The 19,888-nt window shown below is 40.3% G+C and overlaps 3 protein-coding genes across 4 annotated transcripts in view; 2 read left to right on the forward strand and 1 right to left on the reverse strand.

Annotated features, from left to right (window-relative positions):
- Positions 1-1,314: 1,314 nt before the first annotated feature.
- Positions 1,315-17,486, forward strand: PHF10 (PHD finger protein 10). Of its 2 annotated transcripts, none has more exons than XM_046669862.1 (11): positions 1,315-1,453; positions 3,618-3,748; positions 4,392-4,475; positions 5,390-5,523; positions 5,621-5,770; positions 6,395-6,504; positions 8,344-8,497; positions 10,971-11,126; positions 15,599-15,707; positions 16,002-16,190; positions 17,291-17,486. In XM_046669862.1, the coding sequence occupies exons 1-11, from the start codon at positions 1,401-1,403 to the stop codon at positions 17,374-17,376; spliced, it is 1,356 nt and encodes a 451-aa protein (XP_046525818.1). In that variant the 5' UTR covers positions 1,315-1,400; the 3' UTR covers positions 17,377-17,486. The 2 variants fall into 2 exon arrangements, with proteins under 2 accessions (XP_046525818.1, XP_046525819.1); XM_046669863.1 differs by having other exon boundaries at positions 4,398-4,475.
- A 560-nt stretch (positions 17,487-18,046) lies between these two features.
- C8H6orf120 (chromosome 8 C6orf120 homolog) lies at positions 18,047-19,653 on the reverse strand. Its single transcript, XM_046669864.1, has 2 exons — positions 19,528-19,653; positions 18,047-18,957 (listed from the first exon to the last, which is right to left on the reverse strand). The coding sequence occupies exon 2, from the start codon at positions 18,915-18,917 to the stop codon at positions 18,360-18,362; it is 558 nt and encodes a 185-aa protein (XP_046525820.1). The 5' UTR covers positions 18,918-18,957; positions 19,528-19,653; the 3' UTR covers positions 18,047-18,359.
- Positions 19,654-19,674: 21 nt separating this feature from the next.
- The window catches only part of WDR27 (WD repeat domain 27), a 164,255-nt gene continuing 164,041 nt past the window's right edge, over positions 19,675-19,888 (forward strand). The window contains exon 1 of the mRNA XM_046669861.1: positions 19,675-19,837. The gene's annotated coding sequence lies outside the window, so the exon portion shown is untranslated. The remainder of the gene's footprint in view (positions 19,838-19,888) is intronic.

The raw sequence follows: 19,888 nt of genomic DNA on the forward strand, positions 1-19,888 counted from the left end.
GCTTGAATGCTTAGAAGGCGTTATGCCTAAAGTATGGGGTATGAGATGTTTCACTTGTGATACTTACGGTTAAGTGTAAATTTCGGGGGAATAGATTTAGAGTGCTCTCCATCTCCTACCTAGTTGCTTGTCTCAACAGGAATAGACAGAGCTCTTTAATTGAACGCTTATTTTGTAAGAACTGAGAAGGGAATATTCTGTATATTTTACTGTTTGGGAAAGAAACAGTAAATTCCTAACAGCTGGAGCCATTGGAAACTTTCTAAGTGTCATCATAATCATACTAACTTTTATTGGGCCTTTAATTGTTTGCTAGGCCTTGCTCTAAGCCCTTCCCATTTATTAGCTCATTTAATCCTTGCATTAGCTAAGTATTATGGACACTATTAACGTTTCAGTTTTACAGATAAGGAGCAGCTCACAGAGGATAACCACCGGGCTAGTGAAGGGTAGTGCCCAGTAAGAACCTAGGCCGTACAGCTGTGGCATGCCTGACCAATATACCTTACTGTCTCTTGATATTATTCTGGAGGATTGCTTTCCTTTTAATGTGTAGCGAGAGGACTGTGGTATTTAGCAAAATTGTATTAATCTTAGAAAGCTACATTACCTTGACTTGAAAAAAAAATCTGTTTTTTTTAGGCCTTATATTCGTTAAGCCTTATCTAATTATTATGTGAATAAATCAGTTTCGTAACATATGATACCTCATTCGTTTCCTGAATATTATTGTCATATAATGGATAATGTCCCTTAAAAAAATTCTGAGCCTCTTATTTGAGAGGAAGGTGTGTATTGCTTATTAGGATATATATTTTTGCTAAATTTTTGCAATGTAAGGAAAAGAAATTAACAGGATTGGTAAGCTGTTCGTAGTTCTTGTGTGACCTCTTTTTACAAGGATATAAGTATCTAAGGTAGCCAATTGGAATAGTCCTATAAAGCAGCTCTAAGTTGCCTTAAACACTAAATGGTCCACACTTCCCCCAGCTGAGGTAGGAGGGTTGGCTTTAAGTTTATAGAGGGTTTCAGCAGTTCAGTGTGTTTATTTAAAGAGGAAGGCATTTTAACCTTAGTTAGTAAGAAATCAAAAGTAGATTTAGATTTACAAGTTAATTGAAAATTTTCTTATTTTGATTATATTGAAGATCAGTTTTCAGTTATTTCCAGGTCTTGCCCATGCCAAATTCTTGTCCCATTTTAATTGTAATAGAAAGTTAACAGTTGCATAATCAGTTGTCCTTAGAAAGCCTTTAAGTTGAGCTTGTTAGCAAGTCTGGGAAGATACATAATCATTCTTTTCATATGTATGATTCTTTTATTTTTTGACTCTTTTAAATGTGTAGGATGACAATGAAGATAATTCAAATGATGGAACCCAGCCATCCAAAAGGAGGCGAATGGGCTCAGGAGATAGCTCTAGGAGTTGTGAAACTTCAAGTCAAGACCTTGGGTACTGTTATTTTATTGCTTAATAATGTTTTTTGTGGTATGTTTCTCTTCTCTGCATTAGCTTCCTCCTCCCCTCCCCCTAGCCCTGGCCAAGGCAGTTATTGAAAATTGTAGAATAGTTTTGTCCTGTGTTACAGTGTGACACCAAAGTTGCTTTTGTTACTCAGTGCCATTAAAAAAATATTACACATGAAATTCACCAATTTAACTATTTTTAAGTGTGTAATTCAGTGGCATTAATTACATTCACAGTGCTGTGTAGCCATTACCACTATCCATTTCCAAAACTTTGTCACGACTGCGAACAGAAACTCCATAACCATTAAGGAATAAAAATTCCCATTTTCCCCCTTTCCCAGCCCCTGGCAACCACCATGCTACTTTCTGTCATGAATTTGCCTATTCTAGGTACCTCTCATAAGTGGAATTGTATAATACTCATCCTTTTGTGTCTTGCTTGTTTTAGCTAGCATAATTTCTTCAAAGCTCATCCGTGTTGTAACATGTATTAGAATTGCTTTCCTCTTCAAGGCTGACCTAATACTCCATTTTATGGCATGTTTTGTTTCTCCATTCATCTGTTGATGGGCACTTGGGTTGTTTGCACCTTTTGGCTGTTGTGAATAATGCTGCTGTGAACATTGGTGCATAAATACCTATTCAGAGTCTTTTCACTTCCTTTGAAAAGAAAAAGAAGTGAAATAGCTAGATCATATGGTAATTCTATATTTAGCTTTTTGAGGAACGGCCAAACTTTTGTACAGTGGATGCTCCATTTTATATCTCCACCAGCAATGCACCAAGTTTCCAGTTTTTTCATATCCATACCAATTTGTTATTTTCCATTGTTTGTTTTTTTTTTTGATGATAGCCATTCTAAACAAAAAGTGTGAAATGTGAATAATGACTAGTGATGTTGAACATTTTTTCATGTGCTTATTGGCCATTTGTATATCTTTTTTGGAGAAATATCTATTCAAGTTTTTTGCCCATTTTTATGGGTTGGTTTTGTGTTGTTGAGTTGTAGAAATTCTTTGTATATTCTAGATATTAATCCCGTATCAGATCTATGATTTTCAAATATTTTCTCTTATTCTGTGGATTGTTGTTTCACTCTGTTGATAGTGTCCTTTATGCACAAAATTTTTGGTTATGCTGAAGTCCAAATTGTGTATTTTTTTTTGTTGTCGCCCATCTTGCTTTTAGTGTCATATCTAGAATTCATTGCCAAATCTGATATCATGAAAATTCACCCCTATGTTTTCTAAGAGTTTTCTAGTTTTAGCTCTTATATTTATGTCTTTGATCCATTTTGAGTTAATTTTGGAATATGAAATAAGGTAAGAGTCCTCTTAGGTTATTTCATTAGTGTTTGGATATCCAATTTCCCAGCACAATTTTTGAGAGAACTGTTCTTTTTGTCATTACTTTTAATTGGGTACACGCATAAAATAGTGCCACATTTCTGCCTCTTTTGTCCGTTGATGAAATTTAGAGGTTGAATTGGCCTGGGTCCAGAAATCTGTACTCTCTGCTATTCAGGATTCGGATTGATCTGCAGTGCACCGGCACCATCAAACTAAGTCCATTCTTTGCTTTTGGGTTTGTGGAGTCTATGAGAACAAATAATTATGGTTTATAGTTCAATTCATTGAGAAATAGGTTTTTAGAGTTCTGTTTTCACAGCTGTTTGAGACACACTGCACAGCAGATGGGGAACAGAAGTTCATCACTTTACACCTTGGGCACATGGAATAGTGGCTATGGGTGTTAAGCCCAAGCAATAGAATTCAGAACTGATATTACCACTCTGTTTTGGCCTTACAGATCTCTTAAGCTAAAAAATGCCTTTGTTCCTAACAATTGTGAGTCTTTGTTTTTTGTGGTCTATATAAAATGTTATTTCTGTTGAACTTTTTTGTTTTGGTATTCCAGATGGTGGTTTCTTTTTCTTCTACCTGTTTTATAATTTTCTTTGATAACTCATGAAATCATGGGACATTTTTTGTATTGCAAAGTCATAGAAGAGTGACTGAGAATTTAAATAAAGTACTTTTTCCAAATTCTTAAAAATAAATATTCTCAAAAAAAAATCCTTAACAATAAAAGTGATTAAAATTTAAGAAAAGCCACATTTAAGGCATAATATATATTTCTGTGCTTAGCTTTAGCTACTATCCAGCAGAAAATTTGATAGAGTACAAATGGCCACCTGATGAAACAGGAGAATACTATATGCTTCAAGAACAAGTCAGTGAATATTTGGGTGTGACCTCCTTTAAACGGAAATATCCAGGTATTAAGTCTTAGTTTGTGTAACAGACTAAATCTAACTTTTAACTAATAGTAATTCTTTTTTGATAGATTGTCACCTTCTGAATATTTGAGTATGGATTATTTATAATATATTTTGTGTCCGTCTGCCGGCTGATTTTCATTTACTGCTATCATCCAACATCTCCCTCTACTGCCAATTTGTTCTTTCACCTTGTAAACTTATTTAGAAGCAAAATGAGGAAGATGAAAGTCCTGGGGAAAATTTTAGGAAAAATCATTTTCTGTCCACATGAACCGGTGTTGATTCTTTACCGGTGTTCCTTGACCTTAGGAGTAGAGTAGCTTTGTAAGCTGTGTCTGAATCTGAGAAAGGCCGTGCTTCATCAGCCACTGGGGGACAGTTATTTGTGTTACCCTCTTGCTGTGGATTATTCTGTTTTCAATTTTATTTTAACTTTTATTTCTTGAATTTGTAAGATTTTTTGTGTAGTCTCTTTAATAATATTTGGAATACGTAGCGAGAAGTACTTTTGTAAATCCATAAAGATTTTAACTTTCTAAAAATTTTAAAAAGTTTTTTAAGCCTTTGAAAGTTTTACAAATACCTAATATTACAAATGCAAAAGACTATTTTTAATAGTCTTTTATTCTCTTTTTTGGAGATTTAGAGCGACGAGATTTGTCTCATAAGGAGAAACTGTACCTGAGGGAGCTAAACGTCATCACCGAAACTCAGTGCACTCTGGGTAATGAATGCTTTGAATGTGAACTTGGAAAGCTGAACATTTATGGGGTGATGCTGGATGAGTATTTTGTCTCCTTCTCACAAAATTAATGAAATAGAGTGAATTATTTAAATGCTAAATTGTTTACTTCATTTTTGATAGTTTAAATGCAAAGGAGAATGATATGTTTTATAGCAATATCATTTTCTAATGGCTTTCACAGAAGTGTCAAAGTGTGTGTTTTTTGTGCAAAATTTGTACAGTACTTTTTAAAAGTATTGATCCTTATCTCTTAAAAGGCGTGTTTTGCTCAATTTTTAGTTCTGTATGATTGTCTCTGTGCTTTATTTGTAATTTTCCTTTCATAAACATTTTAATGCAACATGGTTACTTTTTAATACAAAACCATGGGAGTTCATTCATCTCGGCGATTGATACAATCTGATAACTGTCAGTTTTGAAAATTACTTATATGACGTGTGTGTATGTGTGTGATGCTTTTGGTGAAATTGGAATTACCGCTGTAGTATTTCTAGGGTACTGAATTTGAAGACTAAGAGCTAGCGCATATTGAAGAAGTCTGTTTTTCTCATCGAGTATCCTGTGTTAATTGCCAGTAGTTAACGTGCATCATTGTTTAGCAGTTGTTTCTAATAAAGGGATATATGTTTATAGTACATAGAATCTTAAAAAAATACATTTGATTGAAAAATTTATTTCTTTCCTTTTGTAACTTTGGTCATTTATTTCTTTGTAATTGTTTGACTTTATGACTATTTTTTTATTATTTTCGAGTGTATTAAAATATTTTGCTTTGGCTATTGGAAAATCTTTTAAATATATAGAGTAGTTTGAAGAAAAAGCAAATTTTGAGAAGTGATTTTATTCACTTATCCTTAAAGTAGCCTCTTTACCTTTTTTTTGGTCTAAAATAGGTTTAACAGCACTGCGCAGCGATGAAGTGATCGATTTAATGATAAAGGAATATCCAGCCAAACATGCTGAGTATTCTGTTATTCTGCAAGAAAAAGAACGTCAGCGAATTACAGATCATTATAAAGAGTATTCTGTAAGTATTGAGCTGACTGGCAACTTTTATTTGGTTTGGGGAGAATGACATTTTGTAAGGTTACCTGTGACTTCCAACTCTAGTATTTTTATTTCAGCAAATGCAGCAACAGAATACGCAGAAGGTCGAAGCCAGCAAAGTGCCTGAGTACATTAAGAAAGCTGCCAGAAAAGCAGCCGAGTTTAACAGCAACCTGAACCGGGAGCGGATGGAAGAAAGAAGAGCTTATTTTGACCTTCAGACGCACGTAGGACGGCTTAAATTTATTAGTCCCTGACACTCCCTTACTGCAGAGTTCTCGATGCCTCCTTTGTTGTTGTTGCTGTTCGTACCAGCAACGTGTACTTTTCTTCCCTAGAACTTAAAATATCACTTTTAATGTTGTGCCTGATAATACTCAATTCGCGTGTGTGTATGAGTTTGTCTTCTGCTTTGTGGTTGATGTTCTACTGAATGAGACTGATAGCTGCATAGTGTACTTGCCGTGTCTCTCAAGGGTTGTCGTAAGAGATTTCCATGTTAATTCATTCACTTCTCACAGTTACCGTCTGGGGTTGAAACTAGTGTTAGTTCCGTTTCATAGATGAGGAAGTTGGCTTCAGAGGTTTTATAAGTTGCTCAGGTCACGTGGCTCTTAAGTGGTGAGCAGACACACTGCCTTTCCTCAGAGACGAGGACCTTGGTAAAGAGCCAGACAGAAGTCGCTTGTGGACCTACACACACCACCGTCCGCTGGGTTATAGCTGCTGACGTCTCTTGTATTTTTAGCTCTTTTGGGGAGGAGCACAGTGGACAACAAGAGGGATTGTTTCCCCAAAACCTTGATTGCTAGCGTGGAATCAGTTTTGTATTTCTTTTCATCTTAACCCAGGTCATCCAGGTGCCTCAAGGGAAGTACAAAGTGTTACCAACAGAGCGAACCAAGGTCAGTTCTTACCCAGTGGCCCTCATCCCCGGACAGTTCCAGGAATATTACAAAAGGTATTCAGTGGTTGCATGTCCCGTCAGTATTGGCTGTTGGTGAGGGACTTCCGAGCCTTGGGTAGTTGGCTCCTTATAGTTTTTAGCTCTGTAAATATTACCATAAGGTGTTGGATAAGATTTGTGTCAATATTCTCTATCTTCTGTGATTCTGTGGTGGAGGGCACCCTCCTACCAGAATCTGAACATCTGCTGGCCCGGCCTGGACAGCCCGTCTCCCTGTGCGCCTGTCTCTGTTTCTGCGGACAGGTGCCAGGCTCTCCAGCACCTCGCTCCTTGGAGTATGGTCCATGGCCCAGCAGCACTGGCCCCACTTGGAAGCTTGTTGGAAATGCAGGCTCTCAGGCACAACCCCGATGTGCTGAGTCAGAATCTGCATTTTCACAGGTGTCTGCCTGATTCATGTGCAGACACAAGTTTGGGGAGCATTGGCTTAGCCTGCAGAGGATATGCAGGGAGGAGCAGAGGGGCTCCCAGGTGGGCTTGGCCACCTGGTTCCTCCACTCACACCCTGCGCTGGCCTGGCTGCTGCTCCCACTCTGTGTAGCAGGAATGCTGTTAGCTCTTATTCTCAGCCTGGTCATAACTGAAAACAGGGCTAACAGGGTCATTTGGTTTCAAAATCTCAGCTTTTACTTCAGCGTTAAACCCTGCGTTAAGATAGAGAATATTCTTCAAAGAAGAGGATTTAAAATAGTGTACAGGATCATACTATTTGAAAGTCAAATTCAAGCGATGGGTCAGCAAATTTTCTTTTTTTTTTATTTTGGGGTCAGCACATTATTGCAATGATGGGCAGTGTTCCAACTCCTTTGCTTTCTGGTGGATGTCTTAGTTGAGGGAGGTGCAGACCCACTGTCCGCTCCTGAGCACAGGTGCAGAGGGCACTGCTGCCTGGGCGCTCCTGTGGGTGAGGATGTGTGAACATTGTCAGCTGGCTGTGTGCCATCTGACCTGGGGAAGGGGCTGCCAATCCCTGGTTTAGGATAATATAGATGATTAAATTTGCTAGAATACAGGCTTCACGAATTGGTTTAAAATAACTTATTACTGAAAATTTTGTTTCTTAAGTAATATCATGTACCATGCACTGCTGTGATTTATGTGTGTTAGTTTGTTGAATTCTCATGTCCGTTCTGTGAGGTTGACTCTTAGCATCATAGCATTTCACACGGGAGCGGTGCCAGCACACAACAAGCAGTGACAGCTGGGAGAGTAGGGCAGGTGGAGGTGATCAGGCAGCCTGGATTTTGTGCATGATTTTATATTGCCACAGTTTCACCCTTGTCTGCTGACTTGTTTTTTTCTTTTTTGGGTTGAGGGTAAAAGAGAAACATTATCTTTTTCGAGGGAGTGGTGAGGAAGATTGGCCCTGAGCTAACATCTGTTGCCAGTTTTCCTCTTTTTACTTGAGGATGGTTGTCCCTGAGCTAACATCTGTGCCAGTCTTCGTCTATTTTGTATGTGGGACGTGGCCACAGCATGGCTTGATGAGCGGTGTGTAGGTCTGTGCCCAGGATCTGACCCTGCAAACCCCAGGCCACTGAAGCGGAGCATGCAAACTCAACCAGTACGCCACCAGGCCGGCCCCTATTATCTTTTGATAATATGAATCAACTGCATAGTGTACACTAAGTCTGGTGAAAAAAATGTTTAGGTTTTTTATTTATTACTTGTCCCTACTTGACCACCAAGATGAAAAATTATTTATTACTTCTAATCATTTTTCAGAAGTATTTGGAGTTAATTGAGAAGATCAAGGCTATCTTCATAGCTCAAAGATTAATCCATTCATATTTAGTAATAAAGGAAAGCTGAAATGGTCTTTCTGAACTTCAGGTACTCTCCGGATGAGCTGCGGTATCTGCCGTTGAACACGGCGCTGTACGAGCCCCCTCTGGATCCTGAGCTGCCTGCTCTAGATAGCGATGGTGATTCAGACGATGCTGAAGATGGTCGAGGTGACGAGAAACGGAAAAATAAAGGCACTTCGGTAAGAAGGTCTCTGGTAGGAGAGCGCTCCTTTCCTTTGAAGCTTTGCTTGTTGCTTTCCTGGAGTGTCGCATTGAACTTGCATCACTGCCCCCTATGGAAAAGGGACAGTCGTGTGTAATTTTCAGAAAGGTTTCATCAAGAGAAGTTCTTTTTTTTTCTTTCTGCTTTTTCTCCCCAAGTCCCCCCAGTGCATAGTTGTGTATTTTAGTTGTGGGTCCTAGTTGTGAAGAGAAGCTCTCGATTGTGTGCGTGGATGCAGACAAGCCGTGCCTGGCCTCTGGCAGGGTTGTTTTTAAAGGGGCTCCTTGTGATCACAAGCCGGTTAGGCAGGGGCACCAAACACCTTTATAGTCAACTCTCTTGATTCCGGGGAGCACACTAACTTGTACTCGTATTGCTTAATTAGTAATCTTAGGCTTCCTCTAGGAAAATGTAAAGGTTACTAGTATGTTGTGCTATTAGTTAGGTTTTCCTGTATGACTTTTCTTTGTAACAAAATGCGATTGCTAGACAGTGGGGAAGTTGTTGTGCTCTCTAGAAGTGAAGGAGAACAAAAAACGAGATGGTTGAGGGTTCTCATTTTCTTAGCACTGCATGTTTAGCAACTGGCCCTGTCGAAACTTCTCACTGTAGCCAGCCTGAACCTGGGGACGCAGCCACTCCATGGGCAGCCCATTTCTTTGTCACCAACAGCTGCTAAGACATGTTTAATGATACATGGTGCATAAAATACAATGCCGTTGAAGTACTAATGTGGTGATACCACTGACTCCTGGCGTTGGTGAGAGGCGGGCTGTGGTGTGGTGAGGGTGTGATGGCATTGGGGTTCTCCCATGCTGCTAGTAGGAGTGTGAATTCATCCAGCATTTCAGGAAAGCATTTTGACAGTATATACCAAGAGTTTTCACTTCTGTAGAATTTGACCTAGCAAATACACTAGTGGAATTTATTTGAAGAACGTAGTCAGATGCTGACAAAGTTTAATTAGAAAAAACGTGCCTTGGAATATTAACAGTATTTTTTTTTTCTTTTGGTGAGGAAGATTGTGCCTGAGCTAACATCTGTGCCAATCTTGCTGTGTTTTGTATGTGGGATGCTGCCACAGCCTGGCTTGATAAGCAGTGTGTAGGTCCATGCCCAGGATCTGAACCTGTGAACCCTGGGCTGCTTAAGCAGAGTGTGAACTTAAACACTACACCATTAGGCTGGCCCCATTAACAATATTTTGTGTGTGTGTGTGTGTGTGTGTGAGGAAGATTGGCTCTGAGCTAAATATCTGTTGCCAATTTTCCTCTTTTTGCTTGAGGAAGATTGTTGCTGAGCTAACGTGTGCCAGTCTTCCTCTATTTTGTGTAGGGTGTTGCCACAGCATTTCTTGACCAGCAGTGCTAGATCTGCACCCAGGATCCAAACCTGCAAACCCTGGACCACCAAAGCAGAGCATGCGAGCTTAACTACTACACCACTGGGCCGGCCCCAACAGTATTTTTTATAGTGGAAATTAGAAATAAACCTAACATCCACAATGAATGATATATTAAATTTACCTGATAGAAATGCAGTTCAAAGAACGTTTAATGGTGTGATAAAATGCACGTAACGCTTAAAAATATTGAAACACACGCACACACACACATAATCCAGTTTTGTGTTTTAGAAAGTGAGGGCGCGTGTCTAGATAGGCTCTGTATGTGGTGTGCGATGTGTGAGTCTGGTGTCTCTATGTGTGCAAACATGCATCTAGAAAAAAGAAAAAAGAGATCACGTTCATGTTCCAGTAGCTTACGCAGAATGTTTATCAGGGTGGTTATGGATAACCTTGTTTTTTCATTTATAATTTCCATAATTTATATAAATATAACATTTTTATTCTAATTAGAAAATTTTAAAAAAGGAAGAATTAGAATATCAGATATCAAATTCCTAAACTTTGAACATCTAAACTATGTCAGATGCTGTTGTAAATACTCTGCAGTATTGGCCCCTACGTAGTTGAACGTTATGAAAACACAAGCGTGTACTTGAAGAACTTCTTTAATGACCTTTATTGCTCAATGAAAATACCCACACTTGTTTAAAACAGTTTATTTTTTAAATAGCATTTTTGTATGGAACAAATATGTTCCCTTGCGACATGGCAAAATGATGTTGAAGCTGTGTGGTGTAATAATAGCTGAAGCAGATAATTCTGCTTCCATTGACTGAAGTCAGAAAACACAGTTGATGAAGGTACTTGCTGATAGAAATGGAGTTAGCTTTATCTTATAAGGTACTTACAAGATGGATAAATGATTTGTAACATGGCTTATTTTAGTCTCCACTGGAAAAAGTTTTCCTATACTTAGAATTATCTTTATTTTTAAATTGATGGGCCTTTAAACCTTTCTTTGAATATTTTCTGTAGTTTTCAAAATTCAGACTCAGATTTCCGTGAATTCCAAGGAATCTCTGTTTGTGCCGTTGACCTGCAGGACAGCTCCTCTGGCAACGTGTCCGAGGGGGAAGGCCTTCCCGACAGCCAGGAGGAGCCTCTCCAGGGAAAACCGAGATCCAAGGACAAAGGTGCCGCCCCAAGAAAAGATGCTTCCAAGCGTTCTGTACTGTCCAAGTCAGTGCCTGGGTACAAGGTAGAAGAGAAAAGCCCCTGACTCAGCTTCCTTCCTGACCAGCTCTCTCCCTGAAATGTTTTAACTTTGAATTTCAAAGTGGTGGAGCTCCTGCCTGCTGCCCTTCGCTGGCTGTCCCTCTGTGGTGTGTGCCCTTTGTCAGCTTCTTTCTTTTTTGCTTTATCTTCCTGGTGGCTTTTCTGTCACTTTTGGCCATGGTTTAGCTTCTGTTTTCTGTATATGTACAAATTGTAAGAGAATCTTTTTTCTCTTCTTAATAGTAACCAGGCAAATAGGATTTTTTAAAAAATTATTTCACAGGCAGAACTTCATACTTTGTTTTGTCAGAGTAAAGGTCATAATTATCTGACATTTTAAATATCCTAGTATTTAGTATAGACATGCTGAGCTGTAAAGCATGGGTGGATATACTGTCACACTATGTTGCATTTTTGTAGTGCCTTTCATTAAGAAAGATATGGGTTTAATCTGAGAATTATTTGATCCATTTGCCAAATTCAGCTAACCCTGCAACAGAAAATAGTAAAATTTGTTATTTACATTGTGGCGATTTTTAGCTTAACCTTGGCACATAGCCCACACAATTCTGTGATAAGATTTGTACATTATTTAGCGAGGTAATTTGGCTTAGATTTATTAACTTTTTGATCTGGGAATTCTTAGAGTGAGATAGTATGTTATCAGGAATATTGGTATTTCTACTGTTTGCTCCTGCTGTCTGCCCTTTCCCCTTCGGAGGGTTAGGGGAGAGGTGAGTAGCCTTAGATATGGGGATTTAGGAATATCACATAAGGAGTGGAATTGGCGGCACATTTTGTGTTTTGGATGGTAGTAGTAAAATACACAGTTACTTTGGTCTGGAATGGGTCAGAATATGCTTTCTGTTGTGGTTGTGAAGGTGTTTTGAAGGAGCGTTTTAGAGTAAGGTGAAGAAGTTGTGCCGACTGGCGTTGTAAACGGCTTATTGGCCGTCAGAACTGGGGTTGCGGTAGGTCATCCAGGAGGACGGGGTCAGGCGAGCTGCTGCCAGCTTCCCTGGCAGCCTGACCAGAACCCTGGTCACGGTTCGTTTACCTTTCTTTTCCTGAAATAAAAAAGCGACTTAAGTTAGTGTATTCCATATTTCATTAGAAATGCCTTTATGTAATCAACTTAAAAATACATGTTTTTTCAGCCTATGGCAAGCGAATCTCAAGCTGCATTCAGCAAGATAGCTTCAATAGGCTGCAGCCATGTGGTTTTTGTACTTGTTTTTACATATATAGCTTGTCTAATTTTTTAAACTAAAGATTTAAATTAATGCTTAATAATTGAAAGCAGATGAACTCCAAAGATTAAATTTTGGAAAGTTAACCTGGTGTGTCTGCTACACAGTGTGCTACAGGTCTGATAAGAGCTTCATAAGGGAGTGGCAGCTCAAAGCATACCATCAGTGTTAAGTAGACCTTTCAAACAATAAGCCTGGATTAATTATGGGTTAAAAAAAATATTGAAATAAGTGTTTTAATAGAGGCTGAAAATGAAGAAGCATTCAATACTATCATTGATTTATTGTAGAAAAAATCATATAGATTAACCTAAATTGATAGTACTCAAAGGAGTGTAATATGCAAAATAAGCATTTTGTAATCTTCTGTGAACATTTTTAGTACCTAAAAATGTTTCAGGTATTTCAAAGTTTGGAACAACCAGTATCTAGACTTATTACATTAATGTGAACATGTTTATTAAAAGTTAACCTCTCTGTGAAAAGTATTAATAAGCCAAGATGTGCCTAAGTATTAGGGTACTTCAACCTGAAGGCGTGTGTAGAAATGTGTTTTAAAGTATGGGAGTTAAGAAAAATGGCAATGTGTCTGATGACTTGCTTGATAAGAATCACTAGTCTTGCCCTTGATTTGTAGGACAGTATTGTTTAGGTTACATTAACCTGAAATTAAAGCATAATTGTTAGGATTTAGGCCTATATTACAAGTATGTCATTAAAATTTATAGTATATTAGTGCTACCATATCACTTATCTTTGGTTATTTTTCAAGCAGGAAAATAAGTATATTATGAGCCTTTTATTTGAGATACTGAGAACTGTTAGAATGAGTATTTTAATTGTCTTGTCAATAGTGAAACTCTGATGTTGTTGCAGTTATGCGAAGTAAAACTGACTGTCCCTGTCAGACATACGTAGGGTTCCGTTGCGTTAATCTTCAGGAGAGTTCTGCACACTGTTCCCTTCCTCCTCCGTCGAGTGTGCAGTGCACTGAGAGACTGGCTTCCCAGCGCAGTTATCTGCTCTGTAGAGTGCTGGCGTGAGCGCTGTGGCTTCCTAGTGAGTCCAGAGTGCGTGAATGAACACAGCGTTTGGTATGGAGCTGTGGCCTCCTCCTAGAGAATGCTACAAAGCTCTGTCTCTGTCTCTCTCTCTCCCTTCTCCACCCCTGTCTCTCCCTCTTTTCATCAAGATGAAGACTGTTGGGTAAGAAAAATTTTAAGTGGTTTAACCAAACATGATTTTAAGCTTAGAAGTAAATCTGGAATTTTCTTGGTGTCCTTTTAATCATAGGTGTTTAATGTATATTTTAATGATTGTAGAACTTGAATTGCTCTAGAATGTGAATGACTAGCCTTGTGTTTTATTCCTTTTGACTTTTGTAAAGGATCTCCTATAAGGAGTTCTTTTTTTAGAATTTAATATTGTGTGGTTACTTCCTTGACTTTAGTGAAAGATACTAGAGTACTTAGTATGCCAGTATCTAACTTAAACTACAATATTAGATAAGTATATCTTTTACATTCAGTACAGGTACTATAACCAAAAGATATTTCTTATTTGATGGATGGCGAGGTTGCTTTTTGCTGTATATTATGGCAGTTACAGATTTGATCGTATCTGAACCAGAATTTGGATCATGAAAGTGCACTTGCTAGCTATTTTTTATTTAGGTATAGGAAAACACAATGAGAACCTTATGCTTAGAATGTAGCAGGAACAAGAGGGTAACGCACTGCAAGACTTAAAAGGTTTGAGCATGTGACACTATCCTTTTGTGGGGGAGCAGGGTAGAAAGGCATACGTACGTACAGGAGATGTAGAATAGCTGACAGTACAGTTTTATATGTATGTTTTAACTTCTATGATATTTATTATTTTGTAGAGACATTTGTGATTGTTTAGAGTAATTGTTTTTATTATATTTATGTATAAGGTTGACTTTTTTAAATAAATAAGCCAAAAATTCTTTTTGAATGCCTCTGTCATCTTTTGCAAAGAAAGATAATTTAAAGAATAAAAAACTTAAAGAATTAAGAACAACTTGTTTAGACTAACAGGTTTGGAAGGTGGCAGTGAGACCTTTCAGAGCTGGAAGGCCGTAGACAAAGTTGGAGTTTCCTTTATGCTCCTCTTTGGTTCAGTAACTTAAGAAAAAGAAATCTAAGATGCATTTGGCTGGGTTGGAATAAAACAGAAATATAATCTATTTAAAATAATTTTTCTCCCAGTTCATATATAAATATGCCCCCAGCCCCCATTTCATACTTGGCCCATGCTTGCTCTCCTTTTTCTCCCACTGACCTTATGTATTCATACAGTGGGAGTGAGCATCGCATCGTCATGGTCAAGCCTGTGGTGTTGGAGTGCTCTCCCCCCAGTGATTGCAGGTGCACTGAACCTTTCCTTCTTTGTCCTTTTCCAAGTGTTGCCAAGTGTGTTTAAAGCTAAATGCCTTCATTGGATTAAGCGTGTTTTTAGTCTGGAAAATGAATAGTACTCAAAATGTAAGAGTGTCTGTGTATTTATTCAGTGATAATTTTTTTTCTTGTCTGAAAAATTTTTTATGTTTTGTATCTCATACTGAATGCATTTTCCCATGTAGGCTCTGTTATTAATTTATTAGATACGCAAAGGGATTCATCACACAGCTCGGTTTTCCACACACATTTATGCATGACAGTGTATGCATGAGACATCTTTCAACTAAACATGTGAAAACATTGATTTTGTAACTTAGATTTTATAGATCTAGTTTTACAACTTTGGAAAGTGTCAGTTTTTAAACAAAATCACTATATAAGCTGCTTAAAACTGAGTCTTTTTTTAATAGTAAGCTAACTTACATGCAATAGTCATTTGTCCGTAGCTTTTGTCTTCCAATGAATAGTGCAGTTTGACATTGTATTTACTCTTCCCTTCCGGTTCATTATGGAGATCTTACTGTGCCTGTGGGGAGTGTAGAATTTGACATTTAATCCTGACATGAGACCATGCAGTTGAGAAAATTTAAAGTCAAATCTAAGGCTTTAGTCAGCAGGCCATTATGTGTTGAAAGCAGACTCATGTCAAGTTATGTCTTTCAAAAAGGTCCTCCTTAGCAAGTTACCAAAAGTAAAGATAAGGCATATACAGTAACAGAATTCCTTTTGAACCCATAGTAAGTTCTTCTGGCATGAATTTATAGCCCTCTTCTACCTTCCAGCCAAAGGTCATTCCAAATGCTCTATGTGGAATTTGTCTCAAGGGTAAGGAGACCAACAAGAAAGGGAAGGCTGAGTCACTTATCCACTGCTCCCAGTGTGATAACAGTGGTAAGTATCGGTATATCTTCTTAACGTTTAACCACTGTCTGTGTTAAAAAATCCAAAAACTAGGGTTTTTAGTTGTCAGATAGACTTGAACCAAAGAATCATCAGGTATATGGGGTAACTTGTAAGGCATAGACAAACTCGATGTATTTTCTTCTACCATGTATTTTCAGTTCTCTTTGGCGATTAAACATTGTATCCCTTCTTGAGAAATCCCAAAACAAACTAGCTTTTTATTATGCCATATTAAGTTACAAATTCTTGTGTGAAATTCTACTAATATTGGTTTTGGTTTAGGCCATCCTTCTTGCCTGGATATGACCATGGAGCTTGTTTCTATGATTAAGACCTACCCATGGCAATGTATGGAATGTAAAACTTGCATTATATGTGGACAACCCCACCATGAAGAAGAAATGATGTTCTGTGATGTGTGTGACAGAGGTTATCATACTTTTTGTGTGGGCCTTGGTGCTATTCCATCAGGTAAAGGTGAAAAAAGGACCATTATCTTTGAGTGAATGGACTCTCCCAGCATTGTTATACAGGCTGCATCAACACCATGACATGAAGGACCTGTAGACCCTTCTGTTCACAAGACAAGACCAACGCTGTGATTACCTAGATCATGTCCACCTGCTTTTCATCCCTAGACACCCCAACTCAAGGACACATGAGATGTCAGAGCGCCTAGTCTAAGTTTTGGAAATAGAGCTCAATGTACAGAATGAGCCAGTGTTTTCCCACTGAAATAGCTAAAGCAACAGCATCAATTTGTTTCAAAGCCTTGATTTTATTTTTGTCATCTATTTAGAAACTTAACAAAATGACTGCTATGCCTTTATACATATTAAACCAGATTTCTATAAATCGAGGCAGCTTGACAATTCCAGAGAACTTTAGAATGAACACAGGATCGAAGAAGAAATCACAGTAATCTAAAACATTACACACATAATTGTGTAATTTGAGAACTTATTTGCATAGTTAATACTGTATAATACTTTATATAAAGTATATGCCTGGAACTAAGTTTCCTGGGAATCGTTAAGAAGCAAGCAACTTAAGTTCTGTAGTAATTCAGATCAAGTACGTAGTGCAGTTTATCAGTGAGCTCTCAGATACTCGTAAGTTTTAAAGTGCTGTGTCGGCATAGTACGCCAGAACCTGCGAGGATGCTGTTAGATACACAGCTGCCTGTGAGCAGTGGAGAGAAAGGCTGAAAATAAACCAAACTCAAGAACAGGTTTTATATTTGGATTTGTACTGAACTTCAGTGTGACAGTGTTTGAATTTGAGAAAGGATTATAGTGATGTTTTGAAGGTCCCTTTTATCACATTGCTTCTCCCACCATGTCTCCCTTCACCACTTATACTGAATTTCACATGGGGTTGATTACCCTGATCATCTGAAGGGAAGTTTACATTTTTCTCCTGATTTTAAGGAGCTCATTAGTGCCCTTCCCACCACAAATCCACAGAGGACTATCATTAGTGATAACTAAGAAAGGAGAGCTAAATGGGTTTAAAATTCAGTGCTACAAAATTAAATTTCATTTTATATTAACTAACAATTTTTCTCCTAGGTCGCTGGATTTGTGACTGTTGTCAGCGAGCCCCCCCAACACCCAGGAAAGTGGGCAGAAGGGGGAAAAACAGCAAAGAGGGATAAAATAACTTTTTGACCTCAATATTGTAATACACATTTAAATGAACTATTTGGTGCCAATTTATTGACAACATTCTCATTTTTATTCCAATAAAAGATTTTTTTGAAATTAACTATTTGCTTAAAATCTGCAAGTTGATTTATTTCTGTTATAAGCTACTCTTATGTAGAGAAACAGTTCATCTTCCAAAAGGTTTTTATATCTTAGTACTTTGCCTCTCAGAAATTCAGTGGAAATATTAGACAGCTTAATTGAAATACTTAACTATTCTTCTATTAGCCTGAAAGTTACTTTTATTTTTATGAAATTTTCCTAATCTGTATTGTTTCTGGGCTACCATAGGTAGCATAACAAAGTTATTTAATAACGGAAGAATTTTAATAAATAGGTAGCCCAAGATGTTACCATTACAAATGACCTGATGAGATTGGTGCAGGTGATTTTAGAACCGTCCTTAACTGGACCTGCCTGCCAGGAAGTCCCGTTTAGGCAGGAGGTACCGTTCCTGCTTGCGGTGTAGGCCTGGGGCGTCCGTCCACGCTCAGGCAAGTATGAAGAAACCTTTACATTTCAGACTTGGTTTTACTAGCTCTTCAAAGCCTACACCGTCTAACTTCATTTAGAATCGCTAGAGGAACTCATAAAGCTATTAGCCTTTTAATGTGAGCAAACTGCATGAAAGGTTGCTTTATTTTGATTTCTTTTATATACACCTACATTACTGCAATCATCTTTTTAGTCACCTGGCAAACTAATCAAAAGTGGAGTTTAAACATTTTATTTTTCATACTCCTTTTCTAGGAACTTTGATCTTTAAATGAAAACAGACACCATGCCGCGGCTCTTGCTACTTTGGGGTAACTGAGGTAGCAACGGCATGGCTTTACGTCACCAGCACATCACCAGGGGAGAGCAGCTAGTTCACAGCGAACCGCAATCAACTTCACAGGTTAAGGTATTACACTCCAGAGTATGTGCAGTGAAATCAAAAGAGAATTTCAAGTACCAGCTTCAAAATACTAATTAGTATTGTCCAGAGCACGGACTCCTCTTCCTGAGACGCATCTTCCGGAGCGTAAGCGTGCTTGTGACTCGGATCGCTGCCGTCCGAGTAGGCGGCCTCGCCGAACGGGTGCTGTTCGACGGTGCGGTCGTAGTACACTTTCATCTCAAACTCGCTCTCGTGGTGAGACGGGTGTCCGTAGATCCCGATGCCCACGGGGCGCTGGAAGTGCGCTGGAATAAAGACGACGTCCTGGCCGCAGGTGACGGACTGCAGCTCGTAGTCGTCAAAGCTCGGGTGGAGCGTGCCGTCAGACACGTACAGGTCTGCGTCGCCCTTCAAGCTCTGCATCTGAAGAACTATCTTTCCCTCGTGATTTAACCTCAAATAGCTGTAATTCCCAGCTCCTATCTGACCCTGAACGACGTGCAGAAGGACCCATTCTTCTGGAACTTGCTCCTCCTCGTCAGAGGAGCTCACCGAGGACACAGCTTGAGACGCCAGCAGTAGGAGCAGCGCGCTCTTCCAGGGAGCCGCCATGATGCGCCCTAGCCCCGCGACCTCCGCATCTGCGAGCGCCCTGCGGAGAAAGGAGAGGACACGCTCAGCACACCCCTGGCACCGGGGCAACGCTGCGCTCAGGACCGGACAGTCCGCCCAGGCCACCATCCTGGGCTCAGACTTCGGGCGGGTCCAGGGCGACCTCTGCGGCCCGCTGCCCTCGCCCTCGGCCCAGGGAAGGGGAAGGGATGGGGAGGGAGGGGATGAGAAAGGGAGGGCAGAGGAGGGGGTACGGATGCGTAGAGGAGGGGAGGAGAGGAAGGGAGAGGATGAGAAAGGGAGGAGAGAGGAGGGGGTAGGGATGCGTAGAAGAGGGGAGGGAAGGAGAGCATGGGGAGGGGATGAGAAGGGGAGGGGGTAGGGATGCGGAGCGGAGGGGAGGATGGGGAGGGGAGAGAAGAAGGAGGGCAGGGGGAGAGGATGGGAGGCCGTGCAGGGAGCGGCCCGCGCGGAGAGGAGCACGGAAGGCACGGAGCGGAGAGGAGGGCTAGCGGGCAGGCCTGGAGGGCAGCGCGGGCCGGGGAGGGCGGCCCCGGGGCTCCGCCAGGCGGGGAGGGGAGGGAAGGCAGTCCTCTCGCCTCCGACTCACCCCGCTCCCCGCAGGGCGCCGCGCCAGCAGCAGCGGGGCAGGCCGGGCGGCCGCGCCAGAGCAGGCGGAAGTGAGGCGGCGCCCGGAAGTGACGCAGCGGCCCCAGCGAGGCCGCCCGGAAGTGGCGTGGCGATGGTAAGCGAGGCCTCTCTGGGAGCGACGGGCCTCCGGGCTCTCGCGAGAACGGCGAGAGGGGCGGGGGCGCTAAGAGGCGGAGAGCTCGTAACCAGGGCGACGGGACGGGGGCGGGGCGCAGGCCCTACGCTCTCGGATGCTCACCTGACTGCGCATCCACGTCGCAGGTCCCCAGGTGAGAGGCAGGTGCGCCCGAGGGAGCCTCGTCCGGGCACCTGTTCCCTGT

The sequence above is a fragment of the Equus quagga genome, chromosome 8 (genome assembly GCF_021613505.1).
Source record: "Equus quagga isolate Etosha38 chromosome 8, UCLA_HA_Equagga_1.0, whole genome shotgun sequence".
NCBI lineage: Eukaryota > Metazoa > Chordata > Mammalia > Perissodactyla > Equidae > Equus > Equus quagga.